Consider the following 20,754-nt stretch of genomic DNA (forward strand, 5'->3'; position numbering starts at 1 on the left):
GCGGACCTTCAGCCTCAAACTCCCCGTTATTTGCAGCTGGTAAGATTTTTACACCCAGAAAAGGAGACAGAAGCGGAACCCTCTTTGGTGTCGAAAGCACGTTTCGTAAGTTCGTGCTACAGGATATAAGGCAGAACACAGAAATCGAAGGCTTTTCTTTACACTTGCCGTTAGTTTGAGAGAGGTAGAACTAAGGGAAAATCCCTTCCACAGAAGTGACGGAAATCAGGCTTTACAGACACCAAACAGAGGTGTAGGAAGAAAATGCAAGTCCTGTGTTGGTAACCATAGAAAGGTGTAGGACAGTGAGACCTAGACGCCTTCAGAGGCCTGCCTGGTACCTGCTGGAAGGACTCAGTACTATTAAGAATGTGAATTGTTTCTAACTCATATGCATATCTCAGGTAGTTTTCACAGACCCACCTGCAGGTGAGACTGCAGTCTGCTCCAGAGGCAGGGGTAGGGGTAGCCCAGGGCAGGGCAGGATGGGCAGAGGGAGGCTGGCCGGAGCCTGGCAGGCGCTGTGGTGGCCCTGTGGCCTCCCTGAAACGCACCCACACCTCCGGCCTGGAGGAGAGGGCACAGGCGTTTCCGGCTCTCATCCTTCTCATGCCCTCCCCCAGTCTCCATGGGGCCCAGGGCCCCACAGTGGTGCCGGATTTTCCTGAAGGAATGTAGCAGAGAAGAACCCTGCCCACCACAGGGTGAGCCTGCGCAGTGCGCTGTGGAGTGGGCACCTGGGCTGTGGCGCTCCCACGATCTCCCAGAGCTCGAGCTGGCACGGGGGGTTTCTGGATTTGGAACTTCAGCAGTAGCCTGCCCCTGGGTTCCCCGCTTGTGCATCCACTGCCTAAATCCCACCTCCGTGGCGCGTCTGAGCCACGGAACGCCCTGCACACTTGGTCATCACACTGTGCCCGAGATCTCCTTGCACAGGCCTGTCCCCATGCCCCCTTTGCGGCCCCCTTGCTGGTCCTTGGAAACACCGAGCACCAAGCCCCGCCCCCATTTTTATTAAGAACATTTTCCAGTGGAGAGGCTGGAAGAATTGCACACCGCCACCTGCATTCCGTAATGCTTTTCTCTGTTCTACCACTTTGATTTATCTGTCCCTCTTATTTTTGATGCATTCTGAAGTGATCCCCCAGGGCTTTTGAGCTCAGTAGTGTGGCCCCAAAGACCCTTTGCCCAGCATGCACCTGGCTCCTGCCCAGGCCCTGGCTGTCAGTTCAGAGAACACTTCCCTGAAGGCGCACGTCCGGCCTGACCTGGTGCTGGCTGCTCTCTGCCTGCCTCTGTCCCCTGCCACCGCCTGCTCTGGTCACCTGTCCCCTGCTGACTGGAGGGTGCTTGTGGCAGAGACGCCAGGTCATCTGCGAGCATCCTCTCCTCCTGACACCGTGGGGTGGTCCACTCACCTCTGTCCTCTTGGCGTCCTGGCTGGGCCTGAGAGGTGACATAACATTGATCGGCAGAAGAGCACGCAGATGCATTGAACACGGTTTCACAGCATCACACAGGAGCCTCAAAACGAAGACCAGAAGGAGCATCCAGTTTCTTTACTGAAGTGGATGAGGGACAGTGAGTTGACGCTGAGACATCACCAGGAGAAAGGAACCAGAAGACAAGGGATGGTTTAACAAGGCTTTTTGGACAGAGTTCCTTTGGCCCCAGTTTCCTGTTTTTGAGGGAAGTGTTGCAGCTTTCACGTGGGAATTTCATGGGCTTGTAGGAAACAGCACCAAGGACAAGGCGGCCTTTAACCTAAATAGCCCGGCTGACTCTTCAACACCAGGGCAGAACAGCGTCCTCCGGCTTCGATCCCTCCCAGTGCAGCCATGCCACTGACGGAGGTGGGCTCCTGCGAAGTGCGCAGCGGTGATGGGTGTCACTTCCAGGCTTGCTCTTTAGGAGGACCCTGTTTCCCTGCTGCCCAGGTCGGGAGTACCTCCGAGGACCCTGAAGACAACCGGAAGTGGGTTTTTAGACTCGGCCTCAGCAACCTGAGCGTCGCCGGGGTCCGCCTTCTTGGGACGGTCAGTGGTCAGCCTTCCGGGACTCCCCGGGTGAGCCTTGCTGCTCTGGAACGTGTGTCTTCCTGCCGATGAGGCTGGCCTCGGCCTCTGAGTTCTGCACTTGCAGTCCTGTGTGTCCTCCAGGAGCTCCTGGCTGGTATTCAGATTCCTTGTCCCAAGCCACATCTAGTGGCCCAGTCCTTCCTGCCCCTCAGGGCCCACCCCCACCGGGAGGCTGCAGCTCCGTGGCTGGCAGGAAGCTTACTCCCGCCCAGATGCACGTCTGAGCCTGAGTCTGCACCTTGGAGCCTGCCCGAGGACCAGGAAGCTGCCCTGTGCACCTATGCACCTGCCCCTCTCCAGCTCCTCCTTGCAGAGGCCAGGAGGGGCTTCCTGAGGCCGGGCCTGCCTTGTCCCACAGCTTTCTTCGCTGAGGTGCCACCCTGTTCACGGGTGCCCCGTGGGCTGTCGGGCGTGTCCCCATCATAGGCACATGTCATCGTCCTGTCGGCTGGCCAGAGGATGCTGAGAGAGAGGGTGCCCTGTGTCTCGTCTCTTTCACGGTTGCCCCACGCTACCGTTTAGGTTCTCGACCTTGCCATGCCAGAGTGGCACCTCATTTGCATAAGTCCATCTCCCCTCTCTCTCTCTGCCTTTTCCTCCTGGTAAGAAGGCTATGTGCGCCACACGGGCACCCTCAGTGGGGATGCTGCCAGGCCTGTTTGTAGCTGGTCTGCACTGTCCTGCCTCCCCCGGCATCCCCCTTGCTTTCCAGGCTGAGTTGTGAGCCTGTGTAGGCTCAGGAGGCACCGCCAGGGTCCCTCTGGATTTGGATCATTTCTTTGTAGTGCAACCAAAGGAAGACTAATCAGAAGAAAGAGCTGTGTCTTTCGGGGTGCAGACAGCTCGCTGGTGCCATGCTTGATGGGTGTAGGAAGCCGGGAAGCAGAGTGGTTAGGACACAGGAGCGTGGAGAGGGTGGGCACCAGCGGGAGGCCCGGCCCCTCCGGGTCTTGTGTCCACAGCAGGGTGTGTGGCTGCATTCTAAGTGCAGCAGGAGGACATGGGGCGGTGTGATCTCGCTGAAGTCTGGAAGAGAGTCCCCGTGGGGACTACAGGGGTATCTGCTGTCACACATCTGCCGCCTGTCCCCAGTGCACCTTAAGGGCAATGGTGTGTAGACAGAGGAGGAGGCAAAGGCAGCGTCATCGGCCAGAGCTGCCCTGTGAGCTCAGCATCTTGTGCTCGCTGCTGACACAGTTCTCTTGTCTGGTTTGTGGGCCCAGGTAGCCCTGGCTAAACCTCCGCCTGCCCTGCTGGGATGACTTCTTAAAGCGAGCTGTGCTCCCCTTCCTGAGTTACCCACGAGGAGACAGACAGGCCTCGTGCAGGGCAGCCAGCCCCTCCCGTCCTCACCCTCCACTTGTTTCAGGAATTCTTTAACCCTCCTGCCTGCGATACACACAGCCTACAAGCAAAGCAGTGAAGCTGGTGGCTGCCATTGTCCCCTGCGAACCCCCACAATGAAGAAGATAACGTGCCAGGGGTCAGCAGAGATGGAGCAGCATCCTTCCTTCCCAAGGGACAGGGCACAGTGTTACGGTGGTGGTGCTAGGTGTCCTTGGGCTGCGGCATCTGCCAGGAGGTGTGCATCCGCACCTCAGTGAGGTGGGCAGGAGACACAGAGAGGAAGTGGACTCCGAGAGGGCCGCTGGCAGGTGGGAAGTCCAGTTAGGTGTCCGGGAGCTCTGAGGGCAGCGTACACAGGGGCAGGGAGGGCTGCGTTATTGTTTATTTTTTTCTTCTTCATTATAATCTCTTCTCTGAAAATAAATATAGTTGTATAATTGTTGACAAAGCAAAGCACTGTGCCAGGCAGTTTTTTAAACAGAACATATAATGAGGAAGATTCTGAAATGCCTTGTGTTGCATAAATGGACTAAGGGGAGCTAAAGAGCCCAACTGTGATTTTAAATTACGTTAAAGCAGTTCTTAAAACTCAGGCGTGAGTCTGCGAAGAACATTCCCGAGTGGTGTGTGCGGTGCCTTTTTACGCACTGGAGGCCTGAGAGCTTGGGAGAGAGTTGCGGTCGGCAGAAGGGACGCGATACCTGATGACGGGCCGGAAACTACTTGTTGCTTCTCTGAGATTCAGGTGCAGTTGGGTATTCTGTTAGGTCTGGAAATGCTGAGTAGAGTGGGAGACGGGAATAATGCAGGGAAGGTCATGGAGGCGACGTTCGTGCACAGATCCGCCGTGTTCGGGACGGCTGACCTCACCCCAGCGCTGCTTTTGAGTCTGAGCTGCCTGACAGAAATGGACAGAAAGCACCGTGAGCTGTGCGATGCATGGGAAGAGTGGAAAGGGGACAGTGCCTCGGGCAAAGCAAGTGTTTCCTTTATTTTTTAGTCTGTAGGAACACTTTTCCATGGGCCTCAAAGCCACTTTGTGATTCTGGGGTGCTGTGGTAATAGCCACTTCCATGGGGCATTTTATGAACAAGACAGTTCTGAAGAGCAGTTTCTACTTTATAGTGTCAGTTTTTACTTTTACCTTTTGTGAATCATGCCTGTTTTGGTCACATCTAGGAGTTTTTCCCCAACCTAAGGGCAAAAACTTCTTCCTGTGTATTTACAGCGTTCGCTGTGATATTTAGCCCCAGCATTTGCTTTGAATTCATTTCGGTGGAGGATGTATGGATCGAAGTTTATGTTTTTACACACTGTTTGAGCATTCGTTGAAAACTGCATTGCCACGGAGCTTTGTCTGAAGCCAGAAGGTACTGGGGATGGTGGCCCACACCTGTGATCCCAGCTACTCCAGAGGATCGAAAGTTCACTACACCTCAGGTGACTTTGTGAGACCTTGTCCCAAAATGGAAAGGAAGGGCTGGCTGTGCGGGGGGGGGGGGGAGCCCCGAGTCCCGCCCACAAGACTGTTTCTGTGCGTCTGTTCTGTGCTCCGCTCATCCCGGCTGTGTCTGTCCTGCGTCCTTTGCATTTCCATCCGAGACTAGAAGTGGGTTAGCAACTTCTTTAAAAAAAAAAAACCTCCTGGGATTTTGCTTGAGGCTGTGTTGAATCTGCAGATTCATGCGGCTTAAGAGGCATCCTGACAACCTTGGGTCAACTGACTTCAGAGCAGCTGCATCCTGCTGCGTGTTTAGGTTCCTGGGAGTTTCTCTCACCAACGTTTTGGATTTTTCAGGGTGTGATTTTTTCATCTGTCATCAGATATGTTCCTAAGGGTTTTACTTTTTAAGGTGTTGCACTGGTCTTGTTTTAATTCTGATGTCCTGTTTGTTGCTCACATGGAGGATAGTGTTGATTTTACTTGTTGCTTCTGAGCTGTGCAACTTAAACTTGCTTGTGGATTCCGGTAGTCTGTTAGGAAATTATGTCAGGATTTTGAATGCAGAGGGTCAGATAAAACCATGTGGACTTCGCAGTCAGGACCACGGGCAGCGCTAGGGGCTGCAGAGGGATGAGTGAGTGCCTAGGGACAGCGGTGGTGGAGCTGGGAGGAGAGAGCTCCCTGTCCGGCTTCCAGGTCTCTGCAGCCCTTTTGTCAAGCTGAGGAAGGTTCCCCTGCCATGCCTGCTGAGCTCTGTTAGAAGTGGTTGTTGGCTGTCGTTCAGATATTCCTTCTGCTGCGATGACTGTGTGGTTCTGGTAGGGTGGGTCACTTGGGTGCACTTCAGTCTTCATCTGTGGGGTTCCAGGATGTTTGCAGCGGAGCTCTAGCAGGTGTCGTGAGTTACGTGAGGTCCCTCAGAGTGTGGCGGGGCCCAGTGCCACTGTCGGTGACTGTGGACGGGGCCCACATGTGGACACAGACACAGAACGCCCTGTGGAGACGGGCAGCACTTAGAGTCATGCTGCCACCACCGAGCGCCTGCTGCTATAGCTGCAAACTGCGCCAAAGGACCCGCACTGGAGGCTTGGGGAGACGTGCGGCTGCCAGCACCTTGATTTCAGGCCTGTGCCTCCAGATACTAATACCCAGTGTGGTATATGAGTATGTTTTATTTCTCTACTTGTTAAAGATAGGGTCCCGCTACTCGCCCACGCTGGTATCAAACTCATGGGCTCAAGTGATCCTCCTGTCTCAGCCTCCTGAGTAGTACAGTTGCATACCGCTGTGCCCAGCTACAGTGGTCGATTTTTAAATGTTAAGCTATCCCTGTGCCCTTAGAACATTCTCTACTTAGTAATAATATACTAGCCTTTAATATATTGCTGGATTTTATGTGCAATAATTTTATTTAGAATTTTTATACTCATAGAGGATACTGTTCTAGAGTTTACTTCTTAGATTGTATTTGTTTAGTTTTGTAACGGCATGATGTTGAACTAAGAAAATGTGTTAGAGTGTATCCCTTCAATTTTCAGGAAGACTTTGTTTAGAATTTGTATTTTAATGGTTTCATTGAGAAATAATTGCTGTAAAATGAACCTTTTATGAGTGTTTACTTCAGTTCCTTAATGTGTGTGGAATGGGGCAACCATTATCTAATTCCAAGATACTGTCCTCATTCCCCAGACCAACCTGAAATGCACAGTATCCTTCCCCATCTCCTGCCTTCTGCAGCTTTAGTCAAGACTAATTTGTTCCTGTTCTGTAAACTTGCCTGTCAATTGTATGTAGTATATTTGTAAAACATATATAGCACGTGATCTTCTGTATTTCTCTCAGCCTAATGTTTGCAAGGCTCGTTCACAGCAGAGTGTGTGTGTGTACTTCATCCTTCGTGATTGCTGAGTGATATTCCATTGTATAGGGATGCACATCCGGGTGTCCTTCCGCTGATGGACATTTGTGTTGCTTCCAGCGTTTGGATGTTGTGAATAGCGATGCTCGGGACATCCGTGTACAAGCGTAGGCGTGTGTTTCCTTTCTTATGAGTATGTGGTGAGTTTAGCCGTTGAGGAATTGAACTGCCAGTCCGTTTTCCTCAGTGGGCTCCCTTAGCACCCCACAGGGAGCGTACACGGGCTCATTTCTCCACATCCTGGCCACTTGCGGGGTGTTTTCTGTGTTTTTACCACAGCCTAGTGGGTATGACGCAGCATTTTGTGTTGATTTGCATTGCGTTTTCCTGATGGTTAATGATGTTGGACATCTGTCCTGTGTTTACTGACCATTCCTAGAGAAAATGTTTATTTGGAGCCTGTATCCTTTTAAAAGTTGCATTTTTTTAAATTGTTATTGAGTTGTAAACAGTTTATGTGCCACACATGCACACATGTCCTTTTCAGATATTAGATTTACAGAGCATTCCTCTGGCTCCGAAGGTTGCCTTATCATTTTCTTGCTGGTGTTATTCCTGGAAGAATTGTTCTAAATTTTGCTGAAGTCGGACTCACCTGTTACTTTGCTGTTCACATTTTGGCATCAGTTATACCAACAGGGTATAGTCCAGCTCAAGGTCACTAACACTCACTACCAGGGGGTCATCCACAAGTTGGTTTCCATCCATTCTAAGAAAAATCTGAGGTCTGACTTCATTCCTTAGCACATGGGTGTCGTGCGTCTGAACGCCATCTGGCAAAGACTCTTTCCCCCTTGAACTAGCACACTTGTCAAAAGTCAGCCGACCGTACTGTGGACATTGGTCTCTGGGCCTGTTGTCCGGTCCTGCTGGGCTATAATCCGTCTTACACCAGGTCCACTGTGGCTAGGTGTGTGGTCAGTTTTGAAATTCAGTCCTCGAGTTTGTTCTTTTTTAATGTTATCTTGGTTATTCTTGCATTTCAATATGAATTTTAGGATCAGTTTATCAATTTCTGCAAAATAAAGTAGCTGTAATTTCGATGGAGAATGTTTTGGGTCCATGGGGCAATTGGGGATATATTTCCATCTCAACAATCTTCAGTTTTCTGATTCATGAACATGGGACATTTTTCCACTTATACAGAATTTCTTTAATTTTATTTGGTGTTCTTACAGTGGCTTTTTTCATTTTTTGTTGTGTACTACATGTGTCTTATTAACTTTATTTCCAAATATTTTATTCTTTCAAATGCTACTATAAATACATAGCTGTAATTTCAACTTCAGATTATTCATTGCTAGTATATAGAAAGACAATTGATTTTTAATACATTAATTTTATATCCTGCACCCTTGTTTAATTTGTTCATTAGTTCTAAAAAAGTTCTTTCTTGGCTTTCTTGGGATTTCCTATATAGCAGATCATATCATCTGCAAATAGAGACAATTTTTCTTTTCTAGATTCTTAAAAATTTCTTTGTCTCACCCGATTTCCCCAGCTAGAACCTCTACTAGAATGGTGACCAAAAGAGACAGGAGTGAACACCCCTATTCACGATCCAGGGGGAAGAAATGCACTCTATTCCCTGGAATGTGTGAACTATACGGTTTTGATAATGACGTCCTTTGTAAGTTGAGAAGCTTCTGCCTATTCCTCATTGCTTGAGTCGTTTTTATCAGGGAGCTGTGTTTACTTTTATCCAGTGCTTATTTCATGCCCACAGGAGGACTGTGTTGTTTTACTTCATTATTATTGTCTCTTATAATATTGATTTTCAGATGTTAAACTACCTTGCAGTCTTATAATGAATTCTACTTGGCATGGTTTACAGAACTTTTAATATGTTGCTGGTTTGGTTTGCTAGTATTTTGTTGAGAGTTTTACATCTACATTCAAAGGAGATACTGGCCTGTAGTTTTATTTTCATGTCATTTCTTTGTCTGGTTATGGTATTAAGGCAGTACTGGCCCCATGAAGTACATTTTGAAGTGTTTCCTTTTCTTTAATTTTCCTGAGAGTGTTTGTGTAGAATTGATACTACTTCCCCCTTAAATGTTTGATAGAGCTCACCAGTGAAGTCACCTGGGCCTGGATTTCTTGCAGGACTGTTTTTGGCCATGAATGTATTTTCTTTTGTTTTTTTGTGTTTTTTTTTTTGTTTGTTTGTTTTTCTCTGGTACCGGGAACCGAACTCACGACCTTGCGCTTGCCAGGCAGGCGCTTTGCCGCTGAGCTAAATCCCCAGCCCCCCATGAATGTATTTTCTGCAGCGGATAATATGCTGGCAGGTAGTTTCTCCGAGAGTGAGCCTTGGCTTGCTCTCTTCTCTTGGTATTTTGTCCCTTAAGCGCCACCTGTCCTGGGCTCTCTGTTCTGTCTCTTCACCTTAAGGAGCCCACTGGGATCCACCCCATCCCTCCCTATGAGGAGACCTCACCAGTCTAAAGTTTGTAATCTGACTCTGTCTGGGCGCTTGAGTAGGGGTGACTGCCCTTCAGCAACTGGTGTCCAGGGTTTTAAAAGCCATTGTTTGGTGCATTTATCGGCTAGTATCATTTCCCTGTTATTTTAGGGAAAGATGGGAAGATTTTATACCTGCCTAGTATTTTCTTTGTCATAACAGGAAACAAATAACTAAAACTTTTGACATTTACAAGGATACAGATAATAAACCACCCTTGAAAAAATACATAAGATAAATACCCTCCAGTTATATGAACAAGAAAGGGAAATTGTACCGAAAATGAAGAAATCTTAGAGCATATTGAGATAGAAGCCTAAGTGTGTGTATCTCACCAGCTACCCACATCTGTGCACGGTTAGTTATTAAATGGATCAAGTGGATCAAGTACATTTTACAGTGCTACGGAACAGAGAGAGAGGCTGGCAATGGGAAAGAAATTTTGTGCAGTTACTGGATGGTGGAAGGCAGATGGGGCTGAATTGAAATAGTGAAGAAACCTATCACCCAGAGCATACGTGGGAGAAAGCCAACCAGAAGATAGGGGCAGCAGAAGACCTGTTGACTCCCAAGAGGTGGAGGCTGACGGAGGCCCAGGGCACTTTGCAGGTGACTAACTGGAGATCAGCTTCCGCAGTGATCAGCGCCCTGCCTCCCTACAGGTGGCTCCTCGGGGTTCCACATCAGAATTCAGGACCTGCACTACAGAGCTGTCTGCATGAGGTGACTTCTGATGTGGAGATGCAGCTTATGGGAGCCCTAGGAAGGCCCAGAATGTGAACACGGATGGCAGACAGCAGAAGCCACTTGGAAAAACAGGCAGAAATGCAGAGGAGTCCAGGCCATCTGCTATGGTAATCTGCCGAATGTTCTACTTAGGAAATAGAAAACTGAAAAAATAGACACTTGTAGGAGATTTACAGCAAGGAGCAGAAAGACCAAGGTGGAAGAAGATGGCTGAGAACAGAAGCAGCAGAGCTGGTAGGAAGTGGGATGAGTTGAACTGTGTCTCTGGCCTAAAAGAGGAAAAAAAAGATAGTGTTGAAGTCCTACCGCCTACCTCAGAGTGTAACCGTACTGGGATACTGTGTTATTCCTGATGAAACGGGCTGTTCTCCAGGAGGGAAGACTCCCAGCCAGTATAACTGACCCTTGTGAGAAGGTGGCCAGGTGAGGACGCACACATGCAGGGGATGCTGTGTGGTCATGAAAGTGAAGACTGGAATGATGTAGCTGCAAGCTAAGGGAGACCAGTAAATCATGCAAGACTAAGAGCAAGGAAGGGCTTCCTCCTGAGCTTTGGAAAGAGCATGACTTGGGGCTTCCAGCTTTCAGGACTGTGTGGTGATAAATTTCTGTTCTGTACATCACTCAGTTTGTGGTACTTTGTTATGGCAGCCCTAGGAAACTATTATAGGGAGTAAATAAAACTTCATTATTGGAAAAATAAAACATGCTCAAGTAGCCCACAGGATGGTGAAAAATTAGAGTAAAATAATGAGAAATAGGGGAAACAAATAGAAGATGGGTAATAAAATTGCATATTGGCTTTAGGTCCTAGTACCTCACAATTTTCTTTGTGTGTAAATGGTGTAAATCACCAATTAAATGATAGCAATAGTTAGAGTGTGTCTTAGTTCATTTTGTGCTGCTGTAACATAATACTCCAGATCAGGTAATTTATATATATATATGTAATTTCTTTTTTTTTTTTTTTGGTACCGGGAATTGAACTCAGGACCTTGTGTTTGCCAGGCAGGCACTTGTGCCACCGAGCTGTATCCCCGGCCCCAGATCAGGTACTTTATAATAGGAGAAGTTTATTGGCTCATGGTCTAGAGACTGAGAAGTCCAAGGCTGAGGGGCTAGCATTTGGGTGAAGCCTCTCTGCTGTGTGATCGCCCGGCAGAAGGCAAAGAGAAGATGAAAGAGAGGGAGAGATGGCCTGCACTTGTCCTTTCAAGAGGAAGCCACTCTGACAGTGACAGCATTAGTCCTTTCCTGAAGTCAGAGTCCACACGCCCTTATCACCTCTTCAAGAGCCCTTCGTCCACATTCCCGCACTGGGTGCTAAGCTCTCCGCACAGACTTTCCGGAGACACGTTCAAACCACAGCAGAGCAGGTGAGAAAACTTGACCCAACAGCATGCTGCCTGTGAGAAACTCACTTCAAATGTTACAGTATTGGCAGATTAAAAGGAAAAGGGCAGAAAATATGTCAGTATTAATTTGTAAAAGCAGAAATGGCCAGATTGATGCTAGATAAAGTAGCCTTCAAAGCAAGAAAAATTACTAGAGACAGAAAGGGATATGACATAGTAATAAAAAGGTCAATCCACTGACATGCAGAACTATTTAAAATTATATAGAATGCACAAAATAATCTCAGAATATGTGAAGAAAAAACAAGAGCTAAAAAATAGACAGTTACAAGTGGGAATTTGAGAGCCCAATTTCTACAACTGAAAAGCAACGAGACGGAGAATAAAAAAAAGAAATATACAAAAATTGAACCATACAGTTAACCAGCAGGAAACAACTGACGTATATAGAACACTGCACCAAACAACAGCAGACTGAACAGTTTTCCTAATGCCCAGAGAACACTCAGCAATACATACTGCATCCTAGGCCATAAAAGAACATCAACAAATGAAAGAAAAAGAGGAGAGGGTAGGGAAGAAGGAGGAGAGAAAGAATGAGTGTGTTCTCTGACTACAGTTGAATCCAACAAGAAATCAGTAATACAAGGACAAAAGGAAATTTCCAACACCTACAAAGCAAACAGGTTTCTAAATAAATGACAAGTGAAAGAGAAAATCTCAAGGGAAAATTTTTAAATACATAGAACTAAATGAAAATCAAAATACAGTGGTATCTTCGTTCATGAGCTTAAATTGTTTTACAATTTGGGGGAAGATGGCCATGGTCCTGTTTGTCACCTGATGTGGAGTTTGTGGACGGAAGCAAAATTTTTCTGAATGCTTTTGTTTGCAAACTGAATTGTTTGCAAGCAGAAGGGTTCACAAACTGAGGTATTGCTGTATATAAAAATATGTGCTTAGAGAAAGTTTTCATTGCCAAAATCCTACATTAAAAAAGAGGAAAACTCTTAAATCAGTGATCTAAACTGACATAGTGACCCATACCTGTAATCCCAGCACTCTGGGAGGCTGAGGCAGGAGGATCAGAGATTCAATCCCAGCCTGGGCAGTTTAGTAATTTAATGAGACCCTATCTGAAATAAAATATAAAAATGGCCTGGGAATGTAGTTTGGTACCCAAGTATCACCTGCTGCAAAGCACTTATTTTAAGAAATTAGAAAAAGAACAGCAAAATTAAAGTAAACAAAAAGGAAAAGATGATAAACACAAAACCACAAACTAATGAAATTGAAAACAGGATAATCACAGTGAAAAATTAATAAAACAAAAGTTAACACTGAAAAAACTGAATAAAATCAAAAAACCTCTAGAAAGCTAAGAAAGATGAGAAGACAAATCACCATGTTAAGGAGTAAACAGAGGCCGTCTGTGCATGCATGGCTTTTAGGGGTAATGGAGGAGCATGTGGAACAAGTTTATGCTGATAAAGAAGTCAATTAACTTCTCAAAAACTACGATGTTCAACCAAGACAATAGCTGTATAATCATTAGAGAATTGCATTTATAATCTAAAGGCACCCAAAAAGCAATCTCTAGGCCCAGATCATTTTACTGGAAATTCTGCTAAACATTTAATGAAGATTGAACACCAGTTTATTGCAGAAAATAGCAGAGGGCCTACTTCCCAGCCCATTTTATGGGAGTAAATACTAAAGATAAACTAGAAAGAAATAAACAAAATAACAAGAAAGAAACCACAGAGCAGGGTCTCTTATAAACTAGATGCCAAACGCTCCGCAAAATATCAGCAAATTGAATACACCAATTATTCTACCCTGTTAACAGGTTAAGGAAGAAATACCACACAGTAAGGTAGTTAATGCTGTGAAAGGAATTTAGAAACCCAGCATTCGTTTATGATAAAAATTCTCATCAAAGTAGGATTACAGGATTAATCACCTCAACTTGATAAGAACAGCTATAAATAATCTATAGCCAACACGAGACTCTATAATAGTGACGACTACATCCTCTTTCCTCTCAGACTGAGAAGAAAGGAAGGCTATCCGCCGCACCATGACATAGTGCTAGAACGTCTAACCAGGAAATAGGAGGAAAAGTAAAAGGCACGCTACTTGGAAAAGACAATGAAACTGTCCCCCTTTACAGGTGACACAATTATCTATGTAGAAAAGTACAAGGAGTCTATGAAAATACTTCTAGAATTAATAAGTGGATTTAGCCAGCTTGCATGGTACAACGTAAATAAGCAAAAATCAAATTAATCAAAACTGTGTATATTAAATATGTCTAATTTTTTGTGTATCAATACCATTTAAAATATACAATATACAATTATGAAGCAAAGGAAGCAGAACCAAACAAATACAGGATATATATATATATATATAGCCTGAACATTATAAAATTATGCAAAAAGAAATCAAAGAAGACATAAATAAATGGAGAACCATACCACAAATTAGAAGACTCAACACAGAAAATGATTTGATTTTCTCCAAATGTATACGTAGGTTTAATGTAATTACTGTCAAAATTCCAGCAAGGTGTTTTCTAGTAATACATAGATAGGCAAGCGTATTCTAAGATTTATAAAGAAAGGCCTAGGCCTAAGAATAGCTAAAATAATTTTGAAAAGGAAGGAAGTGGGAGGAAACGCTTTGCTTGGAGTTAAAGCTTATCTGTCTTGGTAGCAGCAAGACAGTGCGGTATTGATGGGGCGGTAGACACCCAATCAGTGGAAGCGGGCAAAGCCGGGCAGCCCACGAAAAGTAGCTGGACTCGTTTAGCAAACGCGGAAGAGCAATTCAGTGAAGGAAAACAGCTTTTCCTGAATGGTGCTGGAGCAGTTGGATATTCAGTGGCCAAACCACAAGAAACCTTTTTCTCCTAACTTCATACTTTATATAAAACCTCAACTTAAATGAATTAAGTGTAAAGTATAAAGTTATAAACCTTTAGGAAAAATATATGAGAAAATCTTTGGTACTAAAGATGTGGCAAAGAATTTCTGGACTTGGCACTAGAAGCACAATTCTTAAGATACGAAATCAATCAGCTGAACTTCGTCAGAATTTTTTTCTCTGCAGAAGGCTCAATAAAGTGGGTGGAAAAGGTGAGCTACAGACTGGGAGAAAATGTTTGCAAACCACATATGTGAGAAAAGAGTTCCATCTAGAATATTTAATGAACTTTCAAATATCAACAATAAACATCAAACTCACAAAGGGTGAAAAGAGAATAACTGAAAAGATGCTGTCAGTTATCCTTAGAGGAATGTGAATGAAAGCTACAACGAGGCGTCACCACTGCCTGTCAGGGTGGCTGAAAGGAAAAGTGATGACGCCGCATGCCGCTGGTGCAGGGCATTACATGCGATCTCTCCTGCACTGGTGCTGGAAATGTGAAGTGGTGATAGCGTGTGGCCCTTTCTTTAAAAAGCTAAGCATGAAGTTTCCATGCATCTTGGCAGGGCACTGTTGGACATTTATCCCAGAGAAGCGAAAATTTATGTTCACACAAAGACCTGGACAAATACTCGCAGCAGTTTTATTTGGGGTGGCTCTGTCATAGTCACTTTCTTACCGCGGAGACACTGCCTGGCACCCACAACACAGAGGAGGGGACGTGGTTCCAGCTCGGGCTTTTGGTCTGTGTCAGGGGCTCCAGGGCAGGAAAGACGCAGCGGGAGGGCTCGGCGGAGGCTGGCCGCCAGGAAGCAGAGAGCAGACACAGAAAGGAGGCGCCTGGGGAAGAGATGCGCCCAGCAGGCCACGCCCCCAGCGACCCACCTCTGCTCAGCAGGCCCCACGCCTAACATCACATTTAGCTACAGCGCCTCCGAGATGCACTCGCCTTGCAGAAGTCCCTCTCTGAGTGCTTGAGGCTCTGGGGGGACATCCAGATATACACATAGCAAGCTCTAGATTGGAAGCAACTCAGATTTCCTTTCAGAGACGAGTGAGCGCTGGTGGATCTGTGCTGTGGGGGTCTACTCCACAAAGAGAAGTCAATTACTGATACACATAAGAACTTGGATGGGTCTCAAAGAAATCACGAACAAAGCCATGCAGGCTTCGTGGGCCCATTGGTGTGACTCCCTTGCAGCGGCAGATGGCAAGCAGGTTAACGTCGCCAGGTTTAGAGGTGGTGAGGGGGAGAGGCAGCTGTTGCTACACTGTGTCTTCATGGCAGTCACTGTCAGCAAACCTACACACCTGCTACAAGCATGTAGAGCTGGATACACACACGTGCGTGCACACGCACACGCGATGCCTTAAATTAGGACCGTCAGAGTAAGGCTGATGGTTACATCGAGGTTAATTTCCTGGTTGTGAAACGGCTCTGTGTGCATTTCACAAGATGTTTCAGCTGGGGAAACCTGGTGATGCGCATGTGGGATTTCTCTGTTGCCTCTCACAATGGCATGTGAACCTACAGAATAAAAGACTAAAGCACATGCAAAATTCACATGAGCTTCTGCTCACACCACATGCAAAGTTAATTCCAAATGGACCCACAATGTCAATGTAAGAGCTAAAATTACACAATTCTTAGATGAGAGCATAGCATAAGTCTTCAGGACCTTAGAGCAGGCAGTGGTTTCTTAGATATGTTGCAAAACTAGTATGTGTCACCCCCAAATTAAAAAAAAAAAACTATTTCATGCTTTAAAAACTATGAAAAACTACTTTATGCTTTAAAGCATACTATCAAGAAATTGATTTTAGTTTAGTGCATGGTACTAGACATGGGTCTAGTTTTAGTCTTTGCTGTATGGAAATTCAGTTTTTCCAGCACCATTTCTTAAAGAGGCTAGCTTTCTTCCAGTGAACATGTTTGGCTCCTCCGTCAAAGACAAATGCTTGGCTGAGTGTGTTTGGAGTTGTTTCTGAATCTTCTAATCTGTTCCACTGATCCTCGGGCCTGTTTTTTTTTTTTGCCAGTACCATAATGTTTTTATCACAGTACCTCTGTAGTATAGCTTCAAATCAGAGATTGTAATGTCCCTTGCCTTGCCTTTGTTGCTGAGAATTGTTTTTGCTCTTCTAGGTCTCTTCTGGTTTTAAATGAATTTTAGGAGTGATTTCTCTAGTTCTTTGACCATGAAAATGGTATTTGGACTGGGCTTTCATTGAATCTGTATAACAGTTTTGGGAGTGTGGCCATTTTCACTATGTTGGTTCTTCCTACCCATGAGCAAGGGATAGCTTTCCATTTTCTGATATCTTCTTCAATCTCCTTTTTCAGAGTACTATAATTTTCAATGTATAATCTTATACTTCCTTTGTTAGATTGAATGCTATTGATTTTTGAGTGTTGATTTTGTATCCAGCTACACTACTGAATTTGGTTATTAAATCTATAAGTCTCTTGGTGGAGTTTTTGGGGTCTTCTATAAAGAGTATCATGCCATCTGCAAATAATGATAATTTAACTAACTAATGATGATTTAACTAACTAAACTAAAATTGAAATGGATGGAAGATCTAGATATTAAAACAGAGACACTAAATCTGCTGGAAGAGAGAATAGGCAGAACTCCTGCAGATGTAATGCAGGCAGAGATTTCATGAACAAAAACCTGATCACATGGTAAATAATACAAAGAATAATAACTGGGATCTCATTCTATTAAAACCTTTGCAAAACAAAAAAAAACAACAAAAAAAGGAAGAAAAAAACCAAAAAAGGGGAAAAAATTCAGCCAGTTGTCCTTCAGACAAAAGACTTATAAAAAAATCAGACCCCCCAAATATAAACACCTGATCCAAAAAGTGGGCATCTGAGATGAATATGCACTTCTCAGATGAGGAAATACAAATGGCAAATAAACGTATGGAAAAGGTTCAACATGGCTGGTTATTAGAGAGATGCAAATTAAAACAGTGAATCTGAGATTCCATCTCACTCTAGAAAGAATGGCTATTATCAAGAAATCAACCAATAACAAGTGCTGGAGGGAAAAGGAACCCTTTTCTACTGCTAGTTTAACGTAGACTGGTGCAAACACTGAAGAAATCAGTATGGAGATTCCCCCCCCCAAAAAAACAACCTAGGATTGAAGGTCCCATTCAACCCAGATATTCCTCTTCTGGGTGTCTTCCCAGAAGAATTAAAAATACCACACCACAGTGATATATGTGTACCCTTGTTTATAGTAACATAATTTGTAATAGCCAAATCTTGGAAACAACTCAAATGCCCATCAATGAGGAATGGATAAAAAAAGATGTGGGCTTTTTTTATATACAATGGAGTACTACTCTGCCATAAAGAAGGATAAACTTGAGACATTTGTAGGTAAATGGATGCAAACTGAGACCATTCTCTTAAGTGAAATAAATCAAACTCACATGTGTAAACATCACATTGTTTCCTTGGTGTGAGAAACTCAAAGTGTAAATAAGGTCCAAAACATACAACAGATATTGTGAAATGGGAAGAAATTGTTCAAAAGGAAAGAGGAATGAGGGTGGGGGAACAGGAGAAGGAAGGAAGGAAGAAATGATAAGAAAAAGGATAAAATGGAGACAAAGCTTTGTAAATAGGGAGGGGAAGAGGGCTTGCAGCAAGGAGAGAGGATTGGTAATAAAGGAGGAATCAAAATATGTCATGTGTCATTGTGTATATCTAAAATGTACCAATAAGCTTAATTAGAAAAAAGAAATTGAAAAGATAACCTGCAGAATAGAAAAAATTTAAACTCTTCATCTCTTAAGGAACTGTGTATTTTAAACACACTGGTACCTGGGTTCATGAACTTAACTTGTTCCAGTTCTGGGGAAGAGCACCACGGTGACGGTCATCACCTGATGTGCAGTTCACGAACAGAAGCAAAATTCTGCTGAGTGGTTCTCTTCGTGAACCAAATATTTTGGGAACAGAAGTGTTTATAAACTGAAGTATTGCTGTATATGATTATTTATTACATACTATAAGCATATATATTTACATATGTGTATATATACACGTACATATTTAAAACATATAAAGGACTTTTAGGACTCAATTATGAAGAGACAGATGACATCTTAATGGGCAGGGGATCTTCACAGATACTTCCCCAGAGAATATGTACCGGTGGCCCTGAATGCATCAGAAAATATTTGCCATCACTAGCCGTCAGGGAAGTGCAAACAAAAGCCGCTCTCCGCACTCACACTGGGATGGCTGGAATTGAATAGACAGACGGCAGCCAAGACCCTCGTGCACTGCTGGCGCTGGTGACGCCTTTGGGAAACGCGGTGGCCGTTCCTGAAAAGGTTAACTGTGGATCACTTTATGACCTGCATTCTATCTCTGGGTGCATTGCGCCCCATATGTGTCCACACAAAGACTGCCACACAGGCGTTCGTAGCAGGCCAAACTTTGAAACCATCTCAGACGCCCAGCAGCTGATGAGCCGGACGGGGTGCACGCGCACCCTGGAGTAGTGTCCGGCAGGGAGACGGGAAGTGCTGATGTGCGTGGCCATGTGGCTGAGCCTGGGAATGGTGCTGCGTGAAGGAGGCCGGATGGGCCACGCTTTGTGTGGTTTCCTTTATCCCTGTGTCCAGAGGAGGCCAGTCCATCGAGACGGAGAGCAGATCAGCCCTGCGAAAGGCGCTAGTGAGGGGCTTGCTGCGGTGTGGAGCGCTTCTTCAGGCGCTGGTGGAAAGCTAGCTGTAAGGTTGGCTGTGGGACCGGCGTGCAGCTCCGTGGTGGAGCACGGCCTCGAGTTCAGTCCTCCACACAAAAGGAAAAAACCACAGTAACAGCCGCACAGCTGTGGGTGTACTTACAAACCGTCGAGTATGCACTTCGGGTAACTTGTATGGTGCAGAAAGTTACATCTCCGTAAAATTGTTACAGTAAGTAAAACCTTAAAAATAAAATTGTCAATGTGTGTAATTATAATATGATTAGCATTTCATATTATAGCTCTTCACACCTAGAGAAGCAGTGCTTTTAGACAAGGCCAAAATGTCCCTGAGTGTCACCTTGGAGGTAGATTTTTCCTGGATAAATGATGGGTAATCTGGCACCCAAAGGAACCTGCTCGTGGGAGGTCGGGCTGTCCACACCCGTTGACACACGCAGGCCCCATAAGCACACACCAGTACACACACGTATCAGACGTGTGCGTAAAGCTTAGCTTGATTTTCCCTTAGCTGCAGGCTGTTCTTCCCTGTGGATTACAAGGGGCTGCAGGACTCCTTCCGACTCTGTACCGTGAGCTTTGTTTGGGCTACCATGTGGCTTTTAGAAAGGTGCGTTCAAAAAAATCATGAGTCTGTTACGCTTTTCTCCTCGCTCAGCCGGCTTCGCCAGCTCTGGAGGCGTGGCAGCACTGTCTTCCACTTCAGTGTGCCCCTGTTGACTTGCAGCTTTCCGGCGAGGACCCTGAAGTTTTTGAGGTCTCCTCCAAGTGCCTGTCCATCCTGGTTCAGCTGTACGGAGGGGAGATCCCGGACAGCCTGTCCCCGGAGAACGCCGACAGCTTTGCTCGCGTGCTGGCCTCCCGGACGGACCCGAAGGACCAGAAGCTTCTGTTGCGGATCCTCAGGAGGATGGTGAGTCCCGTGGGTGCTGGTGCAGTGGGTGGCCACGTGGACGGGGGTGACCACATGGACGGGCGTGACCGTCGCTGGGACCTAGTTTGAAATTTGCAGAAAAGTTGTAAGAGCAACAGAACACAGTTGCTGTTCCCTGTGGTCACCCGCTGCTGACATGGGTCCGAGTCTGGCCACCTGCAGATGCACAGCTTCTTCCTCAGGCCTTTGAGAGCAAGTCCGGGAAACTGTGCCTCCAGACCCCTCAATGGATAAACATGCATTTCCTTAAGAAGGTACTCCCTTGCTCGCCTATAGTAATCAAGACTGGGGAACGTAACATGGACTCGGTTACTTCACTCTGCTGCTGTCCGGATTCTAGTTCTGCCCACTGTCCCAGGGACTCTGGGGCTGTCTTCCTGGTGTATGATGTAGTCTGAGGTTTCATACTTTAATATGGAATAGTGTCAGCCTTGCCCTTTCCTGCCTGATGTTGTGTGGAACACGGGCCACTGTCCTGCCGCGTCTGCCTCCTCCTTTCTCACTGCTGCTCCTCATCCTTAGACTCCTCCTGGCCCAGAGGTGATACTGATCCTTCTCCGGCCCGAGCCAGAGGCTCATGATGTGCGTTTGCCCCATAATAGTGATGCCGACTTTGATCACTTGTTTTAATCGATGTGCAGGTATTATTTTAATTTTGTCATGGTTGCAAAGTGGGTATTTCTGACACTCAATGTTTCTAACTCACAGCATTCGAGGGAAAATCTTTCCTTTCTGCCCAATTTCTTTCATTGTTTATTTTTAAAAAATGTCTGCGGCTGATATCTCTTTGACAGTGCTTT

The 20,754-nt window shown here is 45.6% G+C and overlaps 1 protein-coding gene across 1 annotated transcript in view; it reads left to right on the forward strand.

Moving 5' to 3' along the window:
* Positions 1 to 20,754, forward strand: part of Ulk4 (unc-51 like kinase 4) — a 398,151-nt gene that overhangs the window by 295,461 nt on the left and 81,936 nt on the right. The window contains exons 35-36 of the mRNA XM_005383568.2: positions 19,748 to 19,933; positions 20,137 to 20,208. Coding sequence (XP_005383625.1) covers positions 19,748 to 19,933; positions 20,137 to 20,208 — 258 coding nt within the window. The remainder of the gene's footprint in view (positions 1 to 19,747; positions 19,934 to 20,136; positions 20,209 to 20,754) is intronic.

Source organism: Chinchilla lanigera, unplaced genomic scaffold, assembly GCF_000276665.1.
Source record: "Chinchilla lanigera isolate Chin_1 unplaced genomic scaffold, ChiLan1.0 scaffold00019, whole genome shotgun sequence".
NCBI classification, from domain to species: Eukaryota; Metazoa; Chordata; class Mammalia; order Rodentia; family Chinchillidae; genus Chinchilla; species Chinchilla lanigera.